General features: G+C 33.4%; 3 protein-coding genes and 1 long non-coding RNA gene across 5 annotated transcripts; 2 read left to right on the forward strand and 2 right to left on the reverse strand.

The window, feature by feature from the left end:
* Positions 1–786: 786 nt before the first annotated feature.
* Positions 787–11,600, reverse strand: LOC148311613 (endoplasmic reticulum lectin 1-like). 2 transcript variants are annotated; one of them, XM_088256282.1, is made up of 8 exons: positions 11,278–11,600; positions 10,393–10,630; positions 9,582–9,746; positions 8,038–8,318; positions 6,194–6,250; positions 4,554–4,730; positions 3,226–3,388; positions 787–2,504 (listed from the first exon to the last, which is right to left on the reverse strand). In XM_088256282.1, the coding sequence occupies exons 1-8, from the start codon at positions 11,428–11,430 to the stop codon at positions 2,131–2,133; spliced, it is 1,608 nt and encodes a 535-aa protein (XP_088112408.1). In that variant the 5' UTR covers positions 11,431–11,600; the 3' UTR covers positions 787–2,130. The 2 variants fall into 2 exon arrangements, with proteins under 2 accessions (XP_088112408.1, XP_088112409.1); XM_088256283.1 differs by lacking the exon at positions 6,194–6,250.
* A 1,023-nt stretch (positions 11,601–12,623) lies between these two features.
* On the forward strand, positions 12,624–15,849 carry LOC148311614 (protein cornichon-like). The gene is made up of 4 exons (XM_088256336.1): positions 12,624–12,970; positions 13,803–13,915; positions 15,291–15,434; positions 15,681–15,849. Exons 1-4 carry the CDS (start codon positions 12,821–12,823, stop codon positions 15,706–15,708), a joined length of 435 nt encoding a protein of 144 aa, XP_088112462.1. The 5' UTR covers positions 12,624–12,820; the 3' UTR covers positions 15,709–15,849.
* Positions 15,850–17,021: 1,172 nt separating this feature from the next.
* Positions 17,022–18,891, forward strand: LOC148311615 (gamma-secretase subunit Aph-1-like). Its single transcript, XM_088256284.1, has 3 exons — positions 17,022–17,467; positions 17,907–18,083; positions 18,446–18,891. The coding sequence occupies exons 1-3, from the start codon at positions 17,246–17,248 to the stop codon at positions 18,767–18,769; spliced, it is 723 nt and encodes a 240-aa protein (XP_088112410.1). The 5' UTR covers positions 17,022–17,245; the 3' UTR covers positions 18,770–18,891.
* A 3,131-nt stretch (positions 18,892–22,022) lies between these two features.
* LOC148311616 (uncharacterized) lies at positions 22,023–25,215 on the reverse strand. Its single transcript, XR_015837217.1, has 3 exons — positions 25,026–25,215; positions 24,710–24,814; positions 22,023–23,885 (listed from the first exon to the last, which is right to left on the reverse strand). It is a non-coding gene; the product is annotated as an uncharacterized LOC148311616 (long non-coding RNA).
* Between the last annotated feature and the right edge of the window lie 655 nt (positions 25,216–25,870).

The raw sequence follows: 25,870 nt of genomic DNA on the forward strand, positions 1-25,870 counted from the left end.
TGATTTTCAACAAAGTTGTTTTATAAGTTGCAAAATGGAAAATCACAAAGCTAATTTTTTTTAAACTGTGAACAAAGCAAATGCTTCAAATATAATTGTATAATGTTGTTACTAATCATATCGCTCACTCCTTTCAAAAACGTCATAAATCAAAAAACTTGATTTTTCAGGAGAACATTTTAAAAGTTTAAAAATATAATACAATATTTTTAAAATAAATATAAAGCCACTTATTGAACTTTTTACTGTGCAACAGATCTTTTAAGGTAAAACCTGAATGTTTTTTCCCCATTTGAAAAAATATTTAGTATATTTAAAAAAATAATTAAACAATACCTTTTCTTCAAAATACAAAAACAACACTTTCTGCCCTGTAGCGGGTAAATATTAAGTTAAAAATATACCTCTTTTGCTGGGATCTAGTACATTTTATGGGCATTCTGAAAACATGCACAACTGAAAATTGACAATTTTTGATTTATGACATTCTTGAAAGGAGTGAGCGATATATACAATATTATTAATTAGGTTATGGATTCGGCATAAGAAGAATGTTATTTTATTTTAAAATAATGTCACAATACATAATATGCAGCAGCACAAATATTATATGCACACATTACAGAAATAAATTATACACACAATTGTCAATCAGCTAATAAATTAAGTGTGAAAGTAAACATTTAATATATTCTGTATAAAATGCTGAGTATCATAACAAAAAGACACTATAAAAAAATACTTTCAATGAATACATCGGTTTATTGAAAATAAAAATGCACCATACATATTTAATTATCATTTATTACACAGACTTGGAAATAAATAGTATACAATAATATATCACACCATTTCACTTAAGAAAATATATTAACAAAATGGACACACATAATCCATATGTATATATCCAAAAAAAAAAACACAATTTCATGAACAAATTGGGACAAATCTACCGAACTTAAAGAGTACATTAATGTCTAAAAATTTGTACCTAACTGTGACCAAATCAATACGTGCAATTTTGACAAAAGCTCATTAAAATGGTTAAAAAGTTTTATGGATCTGTTTCTCGTATTCTATTATAAAATTTCTCAAACAGTCTAATTTAAGGTTTAAATATTTTTTTCTAAACAAAAACTACATCTTCGGAGGTAATAAAGTATTTAATTGTGGCAACTCATTTTAGTTTATTTTAGACTTGGTTACATTGATATATTGGTTTTTATATCAATATTTTAATGAAATCACACGGAACAGTATAGTAAAATTCTGGTAATTTCCAACGAATGACATGCTGCGTAAATATGATTCAGCGGGATTTGGGCGTAACCTTAGAATTATTTTTTTTAACTGGTAAAATTGAGATCACCATTGAATATTCTTTTATTTGGAATAGCCTTATATCAATATTTTATTTGGAAATACTCTAGTCTTATATGATTATACAATGAAAAATGAGATTGGTTCAGTCAAAACATGACAATAGAACTCTCTCATAATGCAAATATATATATTGTAAATTTTTAATAGAGGAAATGATTACAAATACAGTAAACCCCCGTATAACGTTGAGATAGGTACCGCGTTTATCAATAGGAACGTTGTAGGGGGTTAATGTTTTTAAATTTTAAATTATTCATTAAATGAAACTTTTCTACTGGTTAAAATATAAAAATACAATTTTAAAAGTTAACTACTTATAACATTCCCGCTGATAATGCGGTACCTATCTTAAGATTGTAGGGGGTTTTACTATACATGAAATAATCATATCCCAGAAAAGATAACTGCTTACTCCGGGACTCAAACCTGGGACTTCAACCCGCAAACCTTCGGATGTTGCATCTGAAGGTTTGCGAGTTGGAATTTGAACTAAGCAGTTATATTTTTCAAAAATACAATTATTTATTATTGTTAGGATAGTTTCGTCTATTAATATTTGTTGCGTGTGAAATGTTTTTTTACCATTCGCAGATAAATATGGAAAAATAATAGAAATAACGATCAATATTTTGCACATATCAGGCTATTCCTAAAGACCACTGAATATATTTTAACAACATTCTGAAATTATAAACAAAATGTAATACCATACACTCCTTCTCAAGTAGCAAAAAAATATTAAAAAACCTAAACATTTATTAGGGGTATTTCTTTATCCCTTTTTGTAGTATCTTGGTAAGTTACTTGTGGCTCTTCACTAGACGATGCATCGTCATCTTCGGCCATTGCTTCTTCTACATCGCCTCTGCCTTCCAGTATAACTGCGGGGATGTTGATCAGCCCATCGTCATCTGCCAGGTGTAATATATCGCAGATGATAGGCGATTCGACGCCCAGAATGTACTGGCACGTCTTGGGCTCTAACAAATACAAGGACACTTGACCTGGACTAGAAGAATTCTCCAAACACTTCAGTTTTACCTCGGTCTGTCTCGGGTTACCGGTCTTATCGCAAACAGTTCCGCCCGAGTAAAAATGAGATATCTGGGTGCGATGTTGACCTGAAAATTCATTATTTTTATACACACAATAATATAGAATATAATGGATTGTGAAAAAATAAATTATTTTCATGTATGGATATGGTGAGCTATGCATCTGAGTGCATATGGTACCACATAGCAAGTGTTTTTACCTAGAATTTTCACTCATGAATTACATGAAATTAAAGTAACTTTAAACATAAAGAGTAAATCCACTTACGAGTAAGCATAGGCTATAAAACTTAAAAAGTTGAAGCCTTAATATCACAATAAGCGGTGTTGCATAAACCGTAGATAGATTTCAGTCACTTGGACGTTAGGTAATTTAAAAAAATATTTAAATGGCACCACATTTGATCATTACATGAATGAGGGTTCTCAGTCTTGCTTGCACTCCACAATTTCGGATTTAGAAGTGGTACATATATATTTTATGGAATACAGATATAGAAAGTGAAGGAATTCCGAGTGATGGACACCACCGGTATATAGGAAAAGAAATGGTGAAAAAAGAGTAGGTAAGGAAAGGAAAATAGCGATGACTAGGGCACATGGATCTGCATACCTGTTCTTGTACTAGCTTGTGTAACCTATACACTGCTAATCTGTATGATTCCCTTTAAGTCAAGTTTATTTTTTTTAAATTATGAACTCAATGTCAAATTAATTGATAAATGAAAATAAAAAATACAAAATCATAAATATACAACAATTTTCTTTTAAAGTAATATTTACGTACTTTGTGGTTTGGGTCTCTTGTGTGGATTTTCATATATCCATGACATGTGCTCTTTTTCATTAAAGACACCCAGTAAAAGTGATTGTCGAGCACCTGATCTGTCAATATGATATTGAACCACCGATTTTCCGTAGCAGAATTCATATTTCCACCATCCAGTACCCTGAGGAAAAAAAAGCATTCAACAAAGTATACAACTGCAATAAGCAACTCTGTGACTACCAGATTACATAATTCAAATAAAAATTAAATAAAACGTTGACTTCAAAACGCTGAATAGAACATGATGCAATAACATTGTAAGCAGAGTTGGTTGCATTTCATGACGTACTGAGTTCCACCTCCGGAAGGATCAATCTAAAAATGAGTATTTTTTGCTTTATTCATTTAAGCAAGGTAATCAGATTTTCTGACATCAGATAACACTACAACGATCCAATGCAGTACCCTGGGTACACTATTTTGTGCAGGTTAAAAGAAGATAATATTATTTATGTGCCCATGCAAGATATACCTATATTATTGCTGGGTCTATAATTTGTGTCATTGTATTGGCTGTTAATGAAATGAACTAGACTAAACATCATTTGTGTGAAAGAACCAGTAAGCCATACATCATAATGAAAAATACTACATTATGTACATGTTTTTTGTTATTTAAATAAGAATCACACAAACCAGAGAGAATGTGTTAATTTGGTTTTTCCTAAAGTTGAATGTGTGTGTAAAATTTTGAATCATTTTCATATGCAAAGGTAGACAGTATTCAGATAGATTATTTTCCAAAATTTTCTGGGATTATTTTTGACAATACAGATAAAGTTTATAAAAATAAAATATATATTAAAAATAAAAATAAAAGTAAATCCATCAGAATTGAAAGACTGATGCCAAAAAATATATTGAAATCATAAACTTGAAATTTTCAATTTTCAATTGTTTGAACAATGCAAACATATAAAAGTAAGTTAAAACTATGTATATGAATTTATTACTATTTGGTGCTGATTTTCTTCCAACAATTTAAACTATTTATACAATCTCACATAAATATATGTGTAACAAGAATTGTGTTACATAATATTACACTTCCTATTCAAACAAACAAAACAATTCATAATTATATTTTCAAATTGATTTTAATATATATTAGAAATTAGAAGAAGCCTTCAAATTAATTCACTGTAAATGAGATTAACAAAAATTAATTAACTCTTAATTTACACATTTATACATTGATGTATCATTTATTTCCACAGATTTAATATATTGGTAAAGATATAATAAAATGTAAAATTAAAATACTAAATTAGCAAGTTCAAACTCACCCCGTGCAAACAATTTTCTCCGTTAAGAAATGCTCGAACTGGAGACGTGTCCTTAATTGGTGGCGGGTTGTCAGGAGACAGAACATATTTAGTATCACCACCGGTAGTAATACCTTTGGATATCGGAGAATCAATTTCAAGGGGGTGTAATTCGAATTTCAATCGGGATTCTCCATCCTAAAATGTTTTATATTGTTTATTCATAAAGACATCCAGTTTTACGCCGCAAATCCATATTTCACAAAACAAAAAATTATCATGTATTACAAGGTCTGAAGAATAGACCAATGCATAAAAGATATTTATTATAGTAAAAATGACCTATAAAGGTAATTTCTTATCTCATCTGAAGCCTGCACTCAATAGTGCATACAGCACTATTGGGTGCATATAGGGACCAGATGAGATACTCATAGTCAACTAAATAATAGATTCATAGTCAACTAAATGAACCCAAAGTGATCAGTCCTGCGCTCCAGATCTTTGTATCAAAGAAAATACAAATATTTTATGAGATACAGATGACATAAGTGAAGTATCTCAGGGTGAAGGATATTACTTAGGATTCCAGATATTTATTTAGGCAAAAACAGATATAAATGGGATAGAAAAATGTAAACGAGTTACGTTGTTTACTTTTTATGAAATATAAAATGGATAAAAAAGCTAACTGTCATTCAGGTTTGTAATGTAGGCTGAACAGAGGGTATTTAACCTTTTGCACTCGAATGGCGACAATATGTCGACATGGTAAATTTTCCAGTAAATCGGTTGGCGACTATACATCGCCACTATGTACCGTTATGTTGTTTAAATAATAAAAGGCCGGAATACGCACTAACGTAGGTACATTTCTGCCCCGCCAGCTGCTCAAGGTCCTTGCTAGCATTTAATCACTTAAAGTTTGTGAAAACTTTAGAAGATCAGTTGATAGATTCTCAGACTTTTGGCAGATTCTAAGTAGGCCATCTACTTCTTCAACTGAGGTCTGCCTGGATGGCAAACTACATGATTTGCGTAAAGGATCAAAAAGGTACTGTGTGGTTTGCTCACGCAGGGACAGAAAAGGGCAAAAGCGTTTGATGAGTATTGTGACACTTTTCCTGGGCAGCCTAGGATGCATTTGGGTGATTGTTTTGTTGGATACCATACATTGAAAGACTATAAAATTTAAAAATAGTAACCAGATGTCTTTATTTTTCTTAAATAAACCATTTTAAACGCTTATTGATTGGTTTTATTATCAATTTTCATGATACCCATTTCCAGGTTTTTTATGTATTTTTTTCTAATATCAACTATTTTTGTGCAAATTTGCAAAAAATTACACTCGAGTTACAGGTTTATCATACAAAAAAAAAGTTTTGAGTGCAAAGAGTTAAGACATTATATTTTATATAAAACGCAACAAGGTTTTTAAGAGAGTGTTTGCAAGTGTTTGAAATCTAAGTCGTTTGGTTTGAGTACAAAAAGGTACTCAAACCAAACGACTGAAACAATCAACCAAAGTTTCTCAACGACTAACTATATTATGAAGAAAAAAAACACATATACTTATAAAATATTATAAAAAAATAAAACAAATAATTAGTTTTATTACAAAACAAAGCTAATAATTAAATAAATCTAGAATAACCTACCTCTCCAATTTCTTGCACACTAAATACAGCAACCACATCTTTGCCAAGATTTTTAACCTAGAGAAATAACAGTGCAAAATAAAACAGCTACATAGCAAATAACAAAATAGATTTTTTTTAATATATATCAGATTTTTTTAAACTCAGATCATACGAAAAAAAGTAACTAAAAAAGACATGCTTACAAATAAATAAAAATATTTTTCATACTGGAAAACATCCATGATTGATAACAGAAAAATATATAGAGCAGCATTTGAAAATACATTCCAACATTACAAATATCGTATAGGAGAAAGTGACCAAGTGCATTTTTTACAAAAACGTGATCATTGACTATTTGATATCTTACTAGCTTAATATTGCTCTGAAAAAAATCCCAAAGGATTTTAAACTTTAAAGTATAATATATTGACTTGTTAAAAATGATTAACTGCATTGATGTTTATTTTCTTGCTAAGCAAAAGTGACTTAAATGGACCTTCTCAACATTTTACATTTTGTTAGTTGGTCAGTTTCTCCTGTACGACTAGGTTTTTCAAAAAGAGATTTACATGCAAAAACATATTCATCTAAACACTCCAAAGATTACTAAAAAAAATTTTAAGGTTGGTACTGACCGGAGCATTTTGTCGTAACGTAATATTTGCGGCGAGCATACGACTTTGGATGGAGCACTCGGAACGCTGTACTGACTATACGAATGCTCGCATCGTAACGTGTTACATTACAACGAAATGACTCCGGTCAGTCATTAAACAAACGGAAGATAGATGAAGAAGAAAAAATATATTTATAAATAGAAAAGTAATGAAATCTCAAGCTAATACTTTTAGTAATTACTAAGATTCAGTTAAAATGAAAAATTGAATATTATTTGTCAAACCCAAGAATTTTTAGTGAAAGTTTTTTTTAATTCGTGACTTTGGTTCATATAAAACGTCATGCAAATAGTACATTTAAACTAACCTCTTTTAACTGCAATATTAAGAATTTTCTATCTAGCACACATCTCATATATTAAGGCCCAGTATTTGAAAAGTCACATCTTAATTTTATCTAAACCCAGGTAACATTTTACGTAAATGTTTTTTTTTCTTGAAATACCGTTTTTGTATTGAAAAATAAGTTTCACTTCTAAATAAATATATATTTTGAAAAGAAAAGAGTTATTGAAAGGTAAGGAATTAAAAAAAAATATGTAAAAATATTTTTTCAATATATATTTTCGAAAACAAAAATAATATCCAATATACATTCTAAAAAAAAATTAATGTGAGGATGCATCCAGCCCTGAGCGGCCGAGCGCGTATTGATTTGAAAGTTTGAAATCTAGGCCTTAAGATATAACCTGCTTTCATATAAATAGAAACTAAAAAATAATGATTTTGTACATTTAAAATTAAAAGATTCAATCCTGATAATCATCTTCGGTTTAAAATAAAGAGCCAAAAATCAGTAAAGCACCGCTGTTATCATTCGCCAGCTGAATCTCAACATAGAAATAATATTATCATTGAGAGAACCTTTTTTCTAAAACATAATTTAATATTGATATTTTAACAATGGTTGAAAACATAATATTGATTTGAATTCAATATTTTAATGATCTCAGTGTTATTTAATTAATTTTAGATAGAACAGGTTGAATGTAATATTTTAGCAAAAAATATTTCAAGAATCTTCAAAAGCATCTGATTTTTTTTTTAATAGAATGTTTAAAAAAAGCAAGTGAAATAAAATAAAATAATAAATTTATTATAAATAAAATATGCATTTCAAAGCTACAATAAATTAATACATTTTAATTCAATTCATACATAAGTAGGTCACGCAGAACTCACAGGTATCTTTTGGTGACGTAGCTTAAGACTTTCCACTTCCATAGTGAGCAAACTACGCGGCTTCTTTGGTGCATCTCCCTCTGGCACACAATTGATCACATTGTCTCCAGAATCTTGAGGTTTGTACTTAGGATGTGTGCACAAAAATGGAGATAAAATAATCACTTCGTATTCGCAAGTAGATATTTCTTTAAAGGAATAGACTTCATGTTTCCCGTGACTGAAGCAAACATACTGCACTCTTGTTACACGTGGCTTACTGTTCAGATCACAAATTGTTCCTTAAAAAAAGTCAAAACATGAGTGCACCAACTTTATTTTGCAAAATAATTACAAAAATTCCAAAGATGTCATCATTTTCATTATTAGCTAGACAACCTCCTCTCTTTCTCAGCTTACTGCACTGATAGCTTGCTTCCCTAGATAACAAAATTCTGCCAAAAGTGAATTGTAACTTTCAAAACCGAGAAGCTGTAAATACAGGTACGGCAGCAGTTATTTTTACAAATAATCCACAATAATTCATTTTCACATTTTTTTATTATTAATCTGTCATTAAATGTAAACAATAAAAATTGGCATCTTAATAGAAAATCGCCTCTTTATTCTGCAAGCGTACATTCAAGATCACATCTCTCCCCTAAGCCCTCTGCATGAAATGCACCCTGAAAGGCTCCCTTATCCTGCTAGCCTAACTAAATTTTCTGATTTTTAATTTAAGTTTTACCTAGTAAATACCACTATTTCTTAAAATCTACTGTGACAGGTGTTTCGATGCATTCTGCATTATTTTCAAACACCAATAGATTTTACCACAAAGTGACTGCTGAAATAATTAATGAATTTTCAAGTAACTGTTGCTTACTTTTCACACCAAAGCCAGAAAATAGTGCACAAAATTTACAAGGCTTATCATTCCGCATCATTTACAAACACTGTATTTCAACACGGTGTTTGAAAATGATGCGGAATGCATCGAAACACGTGTCACAGTAGATTTTAAGAAATAGTGATAAAAACTAAGTAAAACTTTAATTAAAAATGGATAGATTTAACCACAAAGTGACTGCCGAATCAATTAATGAATTTTCTGATTTAACAAGCAACTTTTGCTTATTTTTCACACCAAAGCCAGAAAAGAATTCACAAAATTTATAAAGCTTATTTTTAAGCTGCCATTTTCAATTTGGCAAAAGTTTATTTTTGTGACTGGGCTGCATTCGGTAAGTAAACATAAAGGTTATAAACGATTTACGATAGTTTATGTTATATTTTATTCTTAACACTTATAATGAATGATAAAATCGATTACAAAAATATAAAAAATATAAAAAAATTGATAAGAAAAAATAAGTCTGCGTAATCGGAGGGCATGTATGACTAGATGTATGGATGTGAAGGAGGCGAGGAGTGTATGTCAGGACAGAAGTCCTGTGGCGTTCCATCTTTTCTGCCTACCCCTGCGGGGAAACGGCGTGATGGTAGTAGTAGTAGTAGTAATAGAATGTATGATAGTAAAAATTATCAAGTATTAGGTAACTAACCATCTCCCATTTCGATTTCAACGTAAGGTAAGGTGAATCCTTCAATTTTCGTGTACTTCAATTTGTCTCCATTTTCATCTGCAACTTTCATGGATTCTTCTAAAGCTTTTTGTTTGACTGCATCCCATTTTCCCAAAAAATATTCTTGGATCTTGACTTTTTTGCCTAAAATTTATTCACCCAAAAATGTTACAAAATGGATTAAGATACTTATATTCAAATTGACCCAGTATGGCTCAAACCGGGGATTTCATAACAAATACACTTTAACAAATCAATATGTATAATTGTTTTATTATAATTTAATTATACTTTAATGAAACAAATGATTTAGTGTTAATGTTAATGTTTCGTACTCTATGCGTTTTGAGCGTATGTTATATATTTCTTTAAATCTGTGAATTCTTACACACATATTTTAACAAAGGAACATTTTACAAAAATATATGTATGGACATATATGGACGCCTTCATCGCGTAATGGTTAGCGTGTTTAACTACTGTGCTAGAGGTCCCAGGTTCGATTTCCAGGGGAGGTGAAAATAAATATTGCTGATTTTACACTATATTTATTTTCACCTCCCAATTATTCATTTGATATTACCCTGGACTGGTCCCTAGAGCGCAGGAGTGATCACCTTGCCTTCATGTAAGTAAGGATCAAGATAACACTGCATCAATATTATGTAGTGCCCTGTGCACCATTGGGTGCAGATAAGGGTTAAAAGAGAACGTGTTTATATAGATTTTCTTATAGGTTGAAAGTAAACAAGAATCATCCAAAATTAAATAAACAAAGCAATGTACAAACCTACTCTCTCCTCGTGATACTGTCGGACATAACGACCATGGCATAATTCATATGTCCAGTAGCTGTCCAGGCGATAGGAACACACTTTTTGTGAGAACAACGGAGTTATTAACTCCAAAGGTGAAAGACCATAATAATTGTCAGAACTAGTAGAATACTTTGTATTGATGCTGGGAAAAATACATTTGTAATTCTCATTATTCGCTGTCATCACTTGAACGAAATCATCGTTGTTCTCCTGGAAAGAGAAATACACAGCAATACAATAACACACTGTTTAACCCTTTCCGGTCCAAAAATAAAGTAAAAACTACCAGGTCGTTACATTATGTTTTTAAATAATTTTTAGTTCTCTTCCAGAATACCTTATAACAAAAAGAATGTCAAAAAATGTGCGCTCGTATTAATAATGATGGAAATTAATGTAAACTTGTTTTAATAAATGCGCACTTCTTATTAATAATAAAAAACATGTCAAATGACATTTGTTACATTCTAGAACATTTTAATAGCTCTAAGGGTGGTGACTGACCGGAGTTTCGTCGTAACGTAACACGTTACGATGCGAGCATTCAGGCAGTCAGTACAGCGAGCCGAGCGCTCCATCCGTAGTTTCGGATGCTCGCTGATGCTCGCCGCGAGCGATGTTACAACGTTACGTTACGATAATGCTCCGGTAAGACACCACCCTAATACATTGATATCAGTCTCTCGGCTCTGAATATATTATAAAATATCTTAGTTGATGAGACCTCATATCATTATTACGGCAGGTCGACATAATGAATAAACAAATAATATTAGATCTAAAATACAAAAGACCAGAAAAAAAGGATAATTCAAGTGAACAAAAAAAACGTAAAATCAAAGGCAAAACCTACTTACCAGGATATCATCTGTCAAAGCTCCAGGCCAATTCAGTTTAAACAAAATTGTATCATCGAATCCCTTGAAATCTTGACAATTAATAAAATTTATAAGAACTAATATTATTGTTAATTCACGAGATCCAAACATCTTGCATTTGGGGTAAACCATCGCTCATTTAAGTCATTAGACCATCAATTGTTAATTTTTAAGATCAAATTTTATCATAAAAAATGTAACAACTACAGGTACTCCAACTACAGGTACTATAAAATTATTAACCAATAAAATAAATACACAACTTATCTCAACAATACACGTCAAATCACCAAAAAGAAGCCATAGATTATTGAAAAAACACACAAAATGTCAAAATTGAGATAGACCAGTGGTCGGCAATCTTATTACCCAATGAGCCAAATATGCATATGGCATTGAGTGTCTTGAGAGAAAATGTCTTGAGAGCCAAATCTGATTGTAATTCTAGTATAGCTTTTTTATGTATGTATTGCGGCTACACATACACAAATTGAAATTTAATTAAACACTGAATAAGGATTTTATTCATTTGCAAAAATATCTACTTTTTGCAACACTACTCCTTGCATCTCCTCTGAAAGTTTGATCAATTCAGGTTTGTTTGTTATTATTTTTATCACGTTTCCAAATTCTCATCAATAAGGCAAATTCTCAGTATGCTTTCAATAAGGTTAATTGTTCGATTTAAGCAATGAAAAAAATTTGTATTGCGCCATCTGTGGGCGTCGGATGTAAGCAAGCAGAGGTGCGCAAGAGAGCGGCGCAGAGCGAATAAGAGGATCTACGACAGTGGTCGGCCGATTAGAAAAACACGTATATTGTTATTAAATAAACTCAATTGAAAAGTTAATCTTTGTTCTCTTTGCATCCTTCCCTATTCCCGTCAACATTAAAGCTTCAAAAATATTGTTATTGAATACGTAAAGTCAAAGAGCCTTCCATCGAATATTGTGCTGGAGCCACAATTTGCAAACCTATGGGCGCTTCTTCACTACCCGGAATTCCGTGTAATTTTACCGTCCGGCACGTCAGTTAGCGTTTTAACGACGATTGGCTTGGATTGGCTTGTGCTTTTGTCCATCTTTCTTCTGATCGGAGCTCTTGATCGGTGCGTGATCACGCTAAACTGTCGTAGTCGTTTTCATTTTTCAAAACCGGACTGACGGACGGTGAAATCCCGTGTAGTGGATAAACGCCCTAAGTCGTAGACTTTGCCTAGACATATTAATTTGTAAGTAGATACTGGGCAAATAATGACTTCATTTGTTAGCCGTAAAGGTAATACCTGCCATATTCGTGCCCTATTCTACTCTTCTATGGAAAACAGAGCTGTCAAAATTTGCATTTGTTTCTGGTCGCTTCGAGTTCGCGAGTCGCTTATTTAGCCGAAATTACGTATTTATCGTATTTCTAAAATAAAACCACTAGAACTCAGACTACTTATCCACCAAGAATTTTTCCTCTGACATAGATTATAAATATCTTATATATTAAGTTCCACACAGTATTATTATCAGTCGAAATGGCTTTCAGTTTTCCTGCATTTTCGTACATTATTGCGTTAATTGTGGACGCTTTTCTAATATTTTTCTCCATTTTCCACGTCATTGCATTCGATGAATTAAAAACTGATTATAAAAATCCAATCGACCAATGCAACAGTCTTAACCCGGTAAGGATTGCGTCCTATAAATATACTTACATTTATAGCTCTTGTATTATCTGCGACTAAATTTACAATTTTTTTTAAGTTACTTGGTTATTAAAACTGTACAAATAAATCATTCTGTACCTAAATCTTTCCGGCATCGATAAATTGCTTACATTATTCTTGTTATTGTAAAACGCTGAATTTTCTCCTTAATGAAAATATATCTAGATTATTATGGTAAAAATCTAGTATTTGACAGAATAAATAATTCAAAATAATAATCAAGTGAAATTTATATAAATTGAAGTGTTATTTTAGGCTCTTTCCTGATATGTGAAAAATTCTCACCAATGTTCAAATGGAGAACGCTATTTACTTCACAAAGTTATCAACAGATGACAGCACCATCTGTTAACTGAGATACAAATGTGATCGTTGTAACACTGTATTAAAAAATATATATAGTACAATAATGGGCAGAATGGTGAATATTGTAAGGTGTATAAAGTGATTTATTAATCTTGCCAGTGCCTCGTCGTAAGCTCTGGGATGCTCAGACTTTCATTTTCCCTTTGTTAAAAAAATCTTTGTCTTTGTTGAGACACCTAATATATATATATATATATATATATATATATATATATATATATATATATATATATATATATATATATATATATATATATATATATATATATATATATATATATATATATATATATATATATATATACATTTACTTGAATACAATTTTATTTATATTGTTTTAAAATATCTTTAAAATAAAAATTTGATAGTGTATTCTGTGTTTAACAATTATATTGGTTTATAAAATTGTTTTCTTACTTTACAGCTAGTCTTATGGGAATACCTACTTCATCTGCTCGTTAATTTATTGTTCCTAGCATCTGGTGAATGGTTTTCACTTCTCCTGAATGTTCCACTCATCGCATATCACATTCACAGGTATTCATATATATCGGTAGTTCAAAGGCAAAGGGGTTTATCTGTCTCAGACCAAATTTTACAGGAGAGCAAAAACAAACTTGTCAAATTAAATAACTCGTTTGTTTTATGTATTTTTAAATGTACATATCTCAATAAAACTAAATAAGAATGGCAACTACAGCTATATCCTTTTGCCAGATTATGGTTTAGACATTTTGTGGAACAAACATTGACAAATTTTGAAAAATTTGACAGATATACCCCTTTGCCATTACACTACCGATATACTTATTAACATATACGGACCTCCCTCCATCTCCTCTGCCTCTTAGTCCACTCAGTACACTACCTCTTTGAACATGTTACCAATAATGAAAGCATTGATAACAAGACTAGATTTTATTTATTGGTCTTGTGTTTATATTGTACACCTTCATAATAAATCTGGTGGTGTTAGAAGTCTACGTAATCGGAAGGCTTCTATGACTATATGTATGGATGTGAAGAAAGCTAGGAGTGTATGTCAGGACAGAAGAGTGTGGCTTCCATCCTCTCTGCCTAGCCCTGCAGTGAAACGGTGTGATGGTAGCAGTAATAGTTCATGTCTGCAAAGCCTGCATTCTTCGTAGATATTTACAAATACAAGTTTCATTACAAATAAGTTTTGATTCTCCTCTTTTAACCCTTAGCACTTAAGTGCCACAATAGAGGCGGCATGCATGGTTTTCCGTACTACTTAAGTACCGCCGCTTTGGCGCCAAGAAAATAATGTCCATACTCAATATTTCTAATACATTAGTATTTATTACTTTTCAATTTAATTAAACCGAAATCATATAAGTACAATTAAATGTTTATAAGTTTCGGAATTCGAGTTGGCGGTATGCACATACCAAAAAACTTCAGAGTGCAGTGTGGTTTTTTTTATATTTAAACATTTAATTTTTACCCATCTAATAGGGTATTATAAGTGTTTTTTTCATTGGTAAATTATAAAAAAATATTTACAAGTAGTGTTTGTTGTCTAAGACAGTGTCCCGCAAACTTTTTCTGTTCAAGGTACTCCTGCCAAATTAAGAAATTTCAGAGGTACACCAAAGATGAAAAAAACAAAGTATATTCAATATTGATTTATTGTCAAAATATAATGCGAAAACATACAATATCATAATAAAGCTTATTTAATATCTTTACAAAAGTAGACTTTTTTCCGCGGCACACCAACTAATCACCACGGTACACCAGTGTGCCGCGGCACACACTTTTCGGGACAATGGTCTAAGAGATAGTCTGACTAGGATTTTATTTTTTTTGTTACTTAAGATATATTAAATCAAACACTTGATGTACCCTGAAATTATCTATGATATATTTGTCATAATCATATTTACAGGTATCGCACTAGACCCGTGATGAGTGGACCCGGTTTATATGACCCAACCAGTATAATGAATGCAGATACTCTCACAAAATGCCAGAGGGAAGGTTGGGTAAAGCTGGCCTTTTACCTTCTGTCATTCTTCTACTATCTTTATGGGTACGTTTTTTTTTCAAAAATCTTAAATATTCAATTTTCTTCTTCTTAGTGGTGTAGGGCTTGTAGCCTGTTTTTAAGAGGGATTAGCCTCCTGCGTTGTCGATTCCTAGCTGTCGATCCATCTCCTTCATCGGGAGTCGTGTACCTTGAGGTTGGCCGTTCAGTGCGATGTGGGGGTGTAAAATAATTAATTTTATATCTATATATCTATTCATATTATTAATGAATGTTTTTTTTTACTTACAGAATGATCTACGTATTGATTTCTGCATAAGAATAGTTACCTTTTTTTGTACTTGTAACTGTAGTGTTTAATCTGAGAATTAAGTGTACCAAATTGTTTTATATAATTGATAAGTAAATAGACTCGCAGTGATTGTACTATATAAAACTTAATTAAAAATACTTTCTCCAATAATTTGTTCTTATTTCTGATAATAATTTTGATAATATTGCTTGTCCATAAATATTTTTTTTTACCGGGTTGTGGTCCCGTGGTTAGTGTCGCAGATTCTTAAGTCAGAGTTTCTCGGTTCGAACCCACTCTATCACAATTTGATACCTCTTTCTAATAATGAGCCGCTTAGGATCACAGAAATAGTATGAAATTTAAATATTTGTGTAAATAATAAAAACACAAATATTTCTCTTTTTATTAAAAATTTGAGACGTAATGGATTTGGGAAAATTCGTGACAGCAATGAATATATAGCCTTCAATATTTAAAATGATTTATAATAACACCATTAATATCTTAAATAAGAAGAAAAAAATTGTGTTCAATAAAATCAATACATCATCAGTAAAAATATATATAATTCTTGAAAAAAATACAAATATATTGAAAGGGAATCAAAGGTCACCTGTGAGGAACTGGAAGTAATCATTATTAAACTCGTTTAAAACTGGAGTCAAGATGTGGATTGAACTTGAGTCATATTTCTACAGTACCCACTACCCCAACCAGATACGTACTTTTAAAAATAGAGCACTCAGGCCAACCTAAATATATACATATTATAACGAATTGAGATATTTGTACATATTATAAGTATACAAATATAAATGTATAAAATCTAACAACTTATTTACATCAAAAATTAGTAAAACAGTCGATCTACAATCATCGAAAAAATAAAATAAAAGTCATGTGGGGGTGGTTTCTCAATTTGAGTGGAAATCCATTTCGCGTATTTAGTAAAAAAGTACTTCATAAAAAAATAAAGCTTTTATTATTTTTGAACTAAAATATATTGAGATACTAAACAAGTAGTAAAAATACAGTGTTAGGGCGTTTGTCCACTACATGGGATTTCACCGTCCGGCAGTCCGGTTTTGAAAAATGAAAACGACTACAACAGTTAGCGTGATCGAATTTACCGTGATCCGAAGACAAATGGATAAAAGCACAAGCCAATCATCGTTTTAAAACGCTAACTGACGTGCCGGACGGTAAAATTCCGTGTAATTCCGGATAGTGGACAAGTGCCCTTACACATTTTTTAATACAATTTCCGATTTCAACGAAATCGACTTCTGTGAAACAATTGGACAACTCTATGAATCTTAGCGTTTTTTCTATGGTTGTCATAATGTGTCATTCGTCTCAAAAATGGGGAGGACTCTGTCATTTTCGAGTGTTTTGTTCGGTGTTTAGATTTTTATATGATTCTGTTAAAGAACCTCATTATTATTAAAAATTACTATCAAGTCTTATTCTCTAGTATTTAATAAATAAAACTGGCACTACCGTTTATAACCCGGTTGGACGAGGTTTATTGAATCGATTTTAGATTAAAACCTTTTTCACCATGACTTATTCAGAGTTTATTGGGTGCACGCTTTTGGCATTTTCAACACCGTTTGCCATGTTTACCTTCACCATCGCTAATGATCATATACGTATAATTATAATGATTGGAGCTGCTTTTTGTTGGCTTCTATCCCTCGCATTATCCTCAATAGTTTGGTTTGCGGTTATACCTCTGAGAGAATATTTAGTATTTGGGATGACATTCTCGGTCCTATTCCAGGTAATCCATTTATATAAGTAATGTATCAAAAGAATGGCGTGTTTTTATAAATATTTCTTAAAAGCTATTGTATTATATTAATACAGATTTACAATGCATTTTTTAAAGAAAATCGTCAGATTTAAACCCAATTTCGGTACATTATTGCCGATTTTGATAGATCAACTGAAATTTCGGTTGTGTTGTCTGGCTATACCCTGTCCCTACAGACTGATGCAATTCCAAAGAAATTAAAAAAAATAAAACCTTATTAGATGATCCCAGATACCATTGCTCCCCAAAAAATGTTATTATTTTTTAATCCAATGAAATGGATTTACGTCTGAATGGGAATAATATGTATTTTTAACTCGAAATCAAGGTTTATTTCTATACCTATATACAAAATATTTTTATGTCTTACTGTGGAGATTAATTTATTTTATATTTCTTGTTTTAGGAGATTTTCAGATACGGATTGTACAGATTATTAAGACGTACTGAATCTGGGCTCCGAGAATTAGCAGATGCTCCTCCACTGATGAGTAACAATAAACATATATTTGCATATGTTTCTGGACTAGGATTTGGAATAATGAGCGGTGCTTTTGCACTTATCAATGTGCTTGCTGATGCTGTATGTTATTTAACTTTATTGCTATTCTTTCACACAATTTTGTTAATAAATTTATATCTGACAAAATGAAAAACATAGCTATGATATTTTACAATATACAAAATCCAGAGAATTTTTTTTTTTTTTAAATTTCAATCAAAAGTTATTGTAAAATACATTGAGAAAATTTTCAAAGGCATTTTATATAAAATTTGCATATTTTACTAATATTGATGACACAGATATTTTGATAAATAAACTTTTATAATTGTTTTAAAGCAAATTATGTAAGCAGCTATATTGTTTATGTAGATCAAGAAAAAAAACAGAAATTCTATTTATCTACCACTTCCATCAATTCAAATGCTAACTTTTAATTTCAGGTTGGTCCCGGAACCGTAGGATTGAAATCTGGGTCCGATATCTTCTTCATAACAAGTGCTATCTTTACCCTTTGCATCATATTACTGCACACTTTCTGGGGAGTCATATTCTTCAATGCTCTGGATGAAAAAAACATTTATCAAATTGTGTGGGTTGTAGCCTCCCATTTTGCATTTTCATCGTTAACTCTGCTCAATAAAAAAGAATATTACTATATCTCCATCACATCAGCGTACATTATATTGATTATTACTATTGTCATAGCCTATAAATCTATAGGCGGCACTTGGGCTAGCTTTAAGAAAGGTATCACACTTAGGTGAGATTACAAACCATTCCTAAACCAAGACTAAACAGTTTCGCTATTCGCCTCACAAACATTATTTATTTAATATGTAATTTTAATATTTTTTACTGAATAAAGTGTATTTAGATTTAAAAAAAATTTAAATAAACTGTTTTCATTTTGTCATCCTCTCCCACATGAGAAAACTGAAAAATGTGTTTTTATTTCTTGCATAATCCATGTCTTGCGGGATCCAAAAACTGCCTCCTGTGGACCACCGGATTTATTGCATCTTCCCGAATCGGGTCCGCGCAAATTTCAGGATCATCTTCACTGGTATCCAAGAAATTATATTTCATTCTTAAATGACGCCACTTGTAACCGACACGGGTTACGGGCGATGACAGAAGAAATATTCCCGCCTGGCCTTCACACGGAATCTGCCGAACTTGCCACCGTTGTAAGGGGTGACGTTCCAGACGGCCCCGCCGTACCGAGTTGTAAGGTGAATACGGACGGAGGTGACTGGATAAGCGAGCCAGGAAGAGCGAGCACTGAACTGACATCTTCTTTCTTCTTTTTCCATGTTCGCTCCCTAGGTGGAGCATATGGCCAACACGAGTCGTCTCCAAGTCACTCTGTCACGCGCCATCTCCTTGGCTTCCTCCCAGGTCAGTCCGGCGTCTCGAAGTTCCGCTGAGTATAGTCGGTGAATGGTCGTCAGCGGCCTTCCGGGGCGCCGGAATCCTCGGGGTTGGAAGAAGAGACATGAGGGGTTGATGCCCTCAGGTGGCATTCTAAGGACATGTCCCAACCATGTCCACCTTCTTCTCTTCAGGACTTCCAGTATGAGGGGCTGTTGAGTTCTTCTCCTCACATCGTCATTCCTGACGAAGTCATACCACTTTATACCCAGTATTCGCCTCAGGCATCTATTTTCAAAACTTGCTAGTTTCTTGCTTTGAGCTTTGGTGAGGTGCCACGACTCACATCCGTACAGCAACACTGTTAGGATGCAGGCATTAAAGAGACGACACTTGGTTTTTGTCGAGTAAAGCAGTGAGTCCCAGACATTGCGCATTTTATTGAATATAGCTCCTGCCATTCCGAGCCGTACATTCAGTTCCTTCTGGACACTACCATCCTCCACCATGAGTGTTCCAAGGTATCTGAAGGTGTCGACTCGAACGAGCGCTCGTCCCTCACAAGTAAGATGTTGATCTCGGTCCGGACAGGCTGAGTTGCACATGACATTGGTCTTTTTGGCGTTCACTCTTAGGCCTAACCGAGCGGAGTTTATTTGGAGGGAGTCAATTATATCTTGCAGGGCTCCGATCGATGTATCTATTAGAACTGCATCGTCCGCATATTCTAAATCACATAATTTCTGAGCAGGACTCACTGCAATTCCTCGATCCGGTGGAATTGACATTCGTAGGATGAAGTCAAACATGATGATGAAGAGAAATGGGGCTAGTACACAGCCTTGCTTCACCCCAGTAGAGACCTCAAATGGTTCACTGCACACATCATCTATTCTAACGCAGCATTCGCTGTTAGTGTGAAGCGCCCTGATAATGGCCACAATTTTGACAGGAACTCCATATGCTTCTATGATATTCCAAAGAGAAGACCTATGCGGGCTGTCGAAAGCTTTTTCGTAGTCTACAAAACAGCAGGCAAGGGCGCAGTTCCATTCGTTACTTTGCTGTAACAGGCATCGTAAGTTATGTATATGGTCAGCGCACGCCCTGCCTGGTAGAAAGCCCGCTTGGTTCTCTCTGAGGACTCGCATTATTGGTTTTTGGATTCTTGCCAAAATTATTTGTGCCAGAATTTTTCCAGGAACGCTTAAAAGAGTAATGCCACGGTAGTTATCACACAACAGCGGATCACCCTTTTTGTGGAGGGCTATAACTTCCCCGTTTACCCAATCCTTCGGGCACCTTTCCTCTTCCCATACCTTTGAAAGTAGGTGATACAGGGGGTCGAGGAGAGCGTCCATGCCACTCTTGACGTATTCCGGATGTATTTCGTCGACACCAGGCGCCTTTCCGTTTTTCAGCTTTTTAATAGCTGATATAATTTCAGTATGCGTTGGAGTGCTTTGCGAAATATCGTGTGCTCGCGGAATGTTCAGTTGGGCAGAGACTGAGGGCACATGGAGGGGGTCTAAGGGGGGTGGACGATTTAGCACGCGGCAGAAGTGATCTCTCCATATGCTTTTCACGCATTCGGGCTCAGACTCGATTTGGCCGCTCGGGCCACGAACTGGGCCTGCGGTCGGGGGCCGCTTACCACAGATTTGGTGCGTAATCTTAAAAAGCTTAGAAGTATCACCTCTACGGGCTGCTTGTTCGGCTGCTGCTATTTGTGTGTCCAGGGAACGGCGTTTATCCCGCCTTGCGGATCTTTTGACAGCCAGGTGCTTCCATTTATATTGCGCTCGGAGACTTTCGAGCTTACCCTGGTCAGTTTCCGCATCTTTTAAGAGTTTTATGTTGGCCCTTTCTTCTATTAATTCCCACGTTTCATCCGACATCCATTTGGGTCGATTTGACGGCTTCATTCCGAGAACCCTTTGAGCTGACGTAACTATGGCTGTTTTGATGTTATGCCATGTGCTTTCGATAGGGTCATTATCATCGGAATGTTGCTGCTCGAGTCCCTCCCTGACGGCGATATCATAGTTAAGCCAGGACATTGTCTCCTTCAGCTTATCAATGTTGACCTGACTCCTCTTCTTTGGCTTGGCAGTGCGGTTTAATTTCAGCCTTATTTTGCCTGTGAGTAGCTCATGATCACTATAGATATCGGCGCCTCTGTATGTGCGGACGTCTAGGAGTTCTCTACGATGGGCTGCAGTGTAAAGAAAATGGTCAATCTGCGTTTTTGTATTGCCATCGGGAGAAGTCCAAGTATACTTGTGGATATTTTTGTGAGGAAAAATTGTACCACCTATTAAGAGCTCATTTAAGGTTGCGAGTTCGATGAGCCGCTCACCGTTATCGTTAATGCAACCGAGGCCGTGGCTACCCATCACTGTTGGACCGAGTGCTACGTTGGTGCCGACTCTTGCGTTAAGGTCTCCCATTACAATGACGCGGTCCCTTTTCGGGACCGAGGATATTGCGGAGTGCAGAGAGTCGTAAAACTGACAAGTCAACCTCAATACCCCTGAGAAGGGCTTTCTGAAACTGGTCCGTGAATCGGTGCAGAGAGGCGAAGCGGTCCAGGCTGGCGGCGCGGCGAGTTCTTCAGGGAGCGGGAGCGGAGAAATGAAACGCAGATTTCAACAGTCATACCAGAACTACTTTACTGTGGCAAAGTCAACCCTACTTATACCCGACAGTGGGAAAGCACGGCCGATCAGCGGCCGGGGGGAAAGAGACAGCCATATCGCTGTCTCCCTCTAAAGGGCACCGGACGGGCTACATTTCTATACCGTGCCGGTACCTCTACAATAATACATCCGATATATTTCCATAATTCCATTTTTTTTTCATATTTTTCCATATTCAATAACGATTCTTACTTATATCTGATACATTTTCCTTTTATACTAACTTCCTATACTAACACGTAAATACATACAAATACAGTGCTGAAGCCGTACAAAGTCTACATAAATTCCCAAAGACCCTTCTCCGGGCCGCGGCCTGATGGGCAGCCATCTCGCCCGCCGGGCGCCCAGAGGTCCTTTTCAGGGCCGCTACACGGGGTGTGCGATCTGTCCGTAAAACCACTCATTGTGTAATATTTGTCAATTTTCTTGTTGGATTGTGTGAGGAAAAACCTGTGCAACGTAATTCAATGATGCTATACTTTGGCGTTTAATAAAAATCAGATTAACAAAATCTAACCTTTTTGTGATTTGGTTGTCCAAATTGTATCGGGTCTTAATTTGTTTAGCTCCTTCTATTAAAAAAATCGAGACATCGTAGCTTGTACAATTTCACATCACTGGGATTCAAGTTAGGATCAGACAAAGACTTGGCAACATTTACACCAAGATAAAGTTCTTGAATCGGTTTGTAGTGTCGCAGGTTATCATGCTGTATGTTCTGTATTTCAGTTTGTGACAAGTATGAAATGTCCATGTAACAATCCAGGAAGGTTTTGTAAGTATTACTCACATTTTCATGTAATTTATGTATTTGCGGTTTTTCGGACTGCATTTTTTTATTCATTTTGGTAAAAGAAAAACCAATACAAATTCCGTAAATCGCAAATACATTTTCTTCTGTCCGTAAAATAAAACGAATACTCACATACTTATTATCAAATGTTAATCATACTCGGATCTATATTTATTTTTTTCTTCTGTTTTATCATAGACTATGCCCAATTCCAAAAATGTGTATAAAACTAGAGTAAAATCTATCAACTGTAACAGCAGCCTAAAATCTGTATATATGGCAACACTGCAAGCATTATTTACTGATGATCATAAAACTGGTCTTAGATATTGTAGAAAGGAGACAAAATAATCACTACACACAACATAAGGCATCATGCGTTTGATACAATTGATTATGTTGTACACAATATGTTAGTTTGTTTTTACTCTATGATAACGATAACAGATAACTATCAAGTCATTCACAGAAATAGGTTCATTAAAAACATTAAAAATCATAAAATCTAGAAAATATTGCAATAATGCATTATTTTTTTATCACAAATTAAAAAAAAACTGCCGTTTCCAAATAAAATCTTCCTTAAAACTCATCAGTTTAAGTTAAAATTTTAAAAATCAATATTTGGGGTGTTAAAATCATATTATATAACATAATTAAGATGTCTAAATAATAATATTTCTAAATTTGATAATCACCTTATGGAAAATAATTACACATTTCATAATCTATGATATCCAAGGAATAATCTGCACCAAGTTTTGTTTTTCTGTTTTGGATGTCTTTTTTTATATTGTACTTCGTTAGATCCCTGGTTTATCTTTCTGGTAATACTCCGACAGATCTGAGAAGAGATTGTCAACTGTCCACACAACATCGGGTTCTTTGGTGTGTACATCGGGATGTACGAACTTCAGTAAAGGCGCCAAGTTCACACCATCCAAAGAGGAGTATGAGTACTGCTTTAGCAATTCTGAATCCAATTCTTCATACATTAGGGATCGGTTCAACATTCTAAAATTTAAAAAATTCGAATGAAATTGTAACATACTTAATCTAAGTAAAAGTTTAAAAATAAAAGGATAGTTCATTCCAATTAATGGGATCAGTCACCTATCACATTATTCAAATACCTAAATGCAAAATTATATTCAAATCCTCCCCTCTGTTAACATAACTTTTTTAGCACACTATCGTTTAAGTGTTTTAATGTTTAATCGTATCGGAATACTATGATTATAAAAGATTCGTTATTTACATGAACAATTTCACTTTAAAAAAATGTTGTGAAACATCCCATTTAAATAGTTTTATATAACACCACACAATAGTTTGAATTATCGTCCTAAAATAAAACACTATCCCAAAAATGTTAAGAATGGGTTACTAACACATTTCGGACGGGTGTTTTTTTACACTTGCGGACCACTGGCGACGCAATTTGATAATTGTGTACATATAGTTTAGCCCTTAACAAAGAGATTGGTACATATTATTCATATTAAAACGTTAAATAATTCCTTCTTTTCTGACTTTGAAATTAGGCCGGCGCAGAATGTAAACATACACTTTCCATTCTAATGCATCAATCGACCGAACGGGTAGCAATACCTTTCCCGTTCTTAGTGTGTTAATAAAATAGTTGAAACCATGTGCATTATAAAGTTTTTTTTTTAACGGAGCATATGTCTTCACACCTGGCAACTAATATATTACAAAGTAGATTGAAGTATATTCTATAAAAAAATAATAGAATAGAGTCTATTCTTTGTGTGGTCCACATAAAAAAATATGTTACAATTTTTTGTTATGTTACAAAAAATATATATATCACATACTTGGGTGTAGATATATTTTTTGAAGCGTTTTCAGCCAAATCATCTATGTCTGGTATTGTGGGAATATCATCTGTTAATGTACTTTTTTGCGGAATCATTTGCATTCTGTAATAAAATAAGGATATAATTTAAATTGTATACATCTTGATTTTTACAAATATCACAAAGGTTCTCTGTTTACTCAGAAAGCATGTCAGTTCAGCAATTGTTGAAAGACAATTGATTACATTAGATTTATAAACAATATTTTTTGCATTAATGCCTGTACAGCGTCCATCAGTGAATAATATTCAATTTAATGAAATAAATTTCTTACTTTGGTTGAATTTGATTTTCTCTACCCCAAGCTCCCACCGTTTTTGTCTTAAAATCGTCATCATTGTCTGCTGAAGCCATTTTAATACATAAAAATAAAAGTTTTATTACAAAACAACAATCAATAACAAAAATCGAAAAATCAAAACTACTGTCAACAAAACATATTGCCATAGATTTGGAAAAATACTACCATAGATTTGAAAACTTGCTGGAGACCATAAACTTAAACTTAGTGAAGTCCGTCATTTTCAATATCGAGATCGAAATGAGCTAATAAAGAAAAAAAAGATTTGTGGTAGGGACTGACCGGAGCCATTTCATCAAAACGAATTCACTACCTGACCCCAAAAAAAATCAATAAAAAAAAAATATTATTTAAGTATATAAAATCACTAGTATGGCAGGTATCACCCAAAATTGGGTGCTTTGCCAAAAATAAACAAAAAAAAAAAAAAAAAAAAAAAAAAAAAAAATCAAGAATTAAAATCATACACCTAAGTAACTTCACTGCTAACTTAGAATCATTGAAATGTATAAACTCATGCCTCTTGCGAGATAGCGAGTGTTTTTGCCTAGAATTTTCACTCATGAATTACATGAAATTATAGTAACTTTAAACATAAAGAGTAAATCCACTCACAAGTAGGCATAGGCTATGAAACTTTTAAAGTTGAAGCCTGAGTAGGGACATGATAAACGGTGTTGCATAAGCCGTAGCTAGATTTCAGAGTCACTTGGACGTTAGGTAATTCAAAAAAAATAATTAAAAAATCATCAAAACGCAAAGCCGCTTGTGCATTACACGGAATTTCACCATCCGGTTGTCCGGTTTTGAAAAATGAA

The sequence above is a fragment of the Brachycentrus maculatus genome, unplaced genomic scaffold (assembly GCF_059751285.1).
Source record: "Brachycentrus maculatus isolate JH-2025_06_01 unplaced genomic scaffold, ASM5975128v1 h1tg000060l, whole genome shotgun sequence".
NCBI lineage: Eukaryota > Metazoa > Arthropoda > Insecta > Trichoptera > Brachycentridae > Brachycentrus > Brachycentrus maculatus.

Bases quoted from the DNA above. Each gene is read 5' to 3' on its own strand.
- LOC148311615 (XM_088256284.1), top strand. From the start codon at position 17,246: ATGACTTATTCAGAGTTTATTGGGTGCACGCTTTTGGCATTTTCAACA. The intron at 17,468-17,906 runs GTAATCCATTTA...TTCTTGTTTTAG, and splicing joins CATTCTCGGTCCTATTCCAG to GAGATTTTCAGATACGGATT. The intron at 18,084-18,445 runs GTATGTTATTTA...TTTTAATTTCAG, and splicing joins TCAATGTGCTTGCTGATGCT to GTTGGTCCCGGAACCGTAGG.
- LOC148311613 (XM_088256282.1), bottom strand. From the start codon at position 11,430: ATGGTTTACCCCAAATGCAAGATGTTTGGATCTCGTGAATTAACAATA. The intron at 9,747-10,392 runs GTTTGTACATTG...AATAAATTTTAG, and splicing joins GTATCACGAGGAGAGAGTAG to GCAAAAAAGTCAAGATCCAA. The intron at 8,319-9,581 runs GTTAGTTACCTA...ACTTTTTTTAAG, and splicing joins TGAAATCGAAATGGGAGATG to GAACAATTTGTGATCTGAAC.
- LOC148311614 (XM_088256336.1), top strand. From the start codon at position 12,821: ATGGCTTTCAGTTTTCCTGCATTTTCGTACATTATTGCGTTAATTGTG. The intron at 13,916-15,290 runs GTATTCATATAT...TCATATTTACAG, and splicing joins ATCGCATATCACATTCACAG to GTATCGCACTAGACCCGTGA. The intron at 15,435-15,680 runs GTACGTTTTTTT...TTTTACTTACAG, and splicing joins TTCTTCTACTATCTTTATGG to AATGATCTACGTATTGATTT.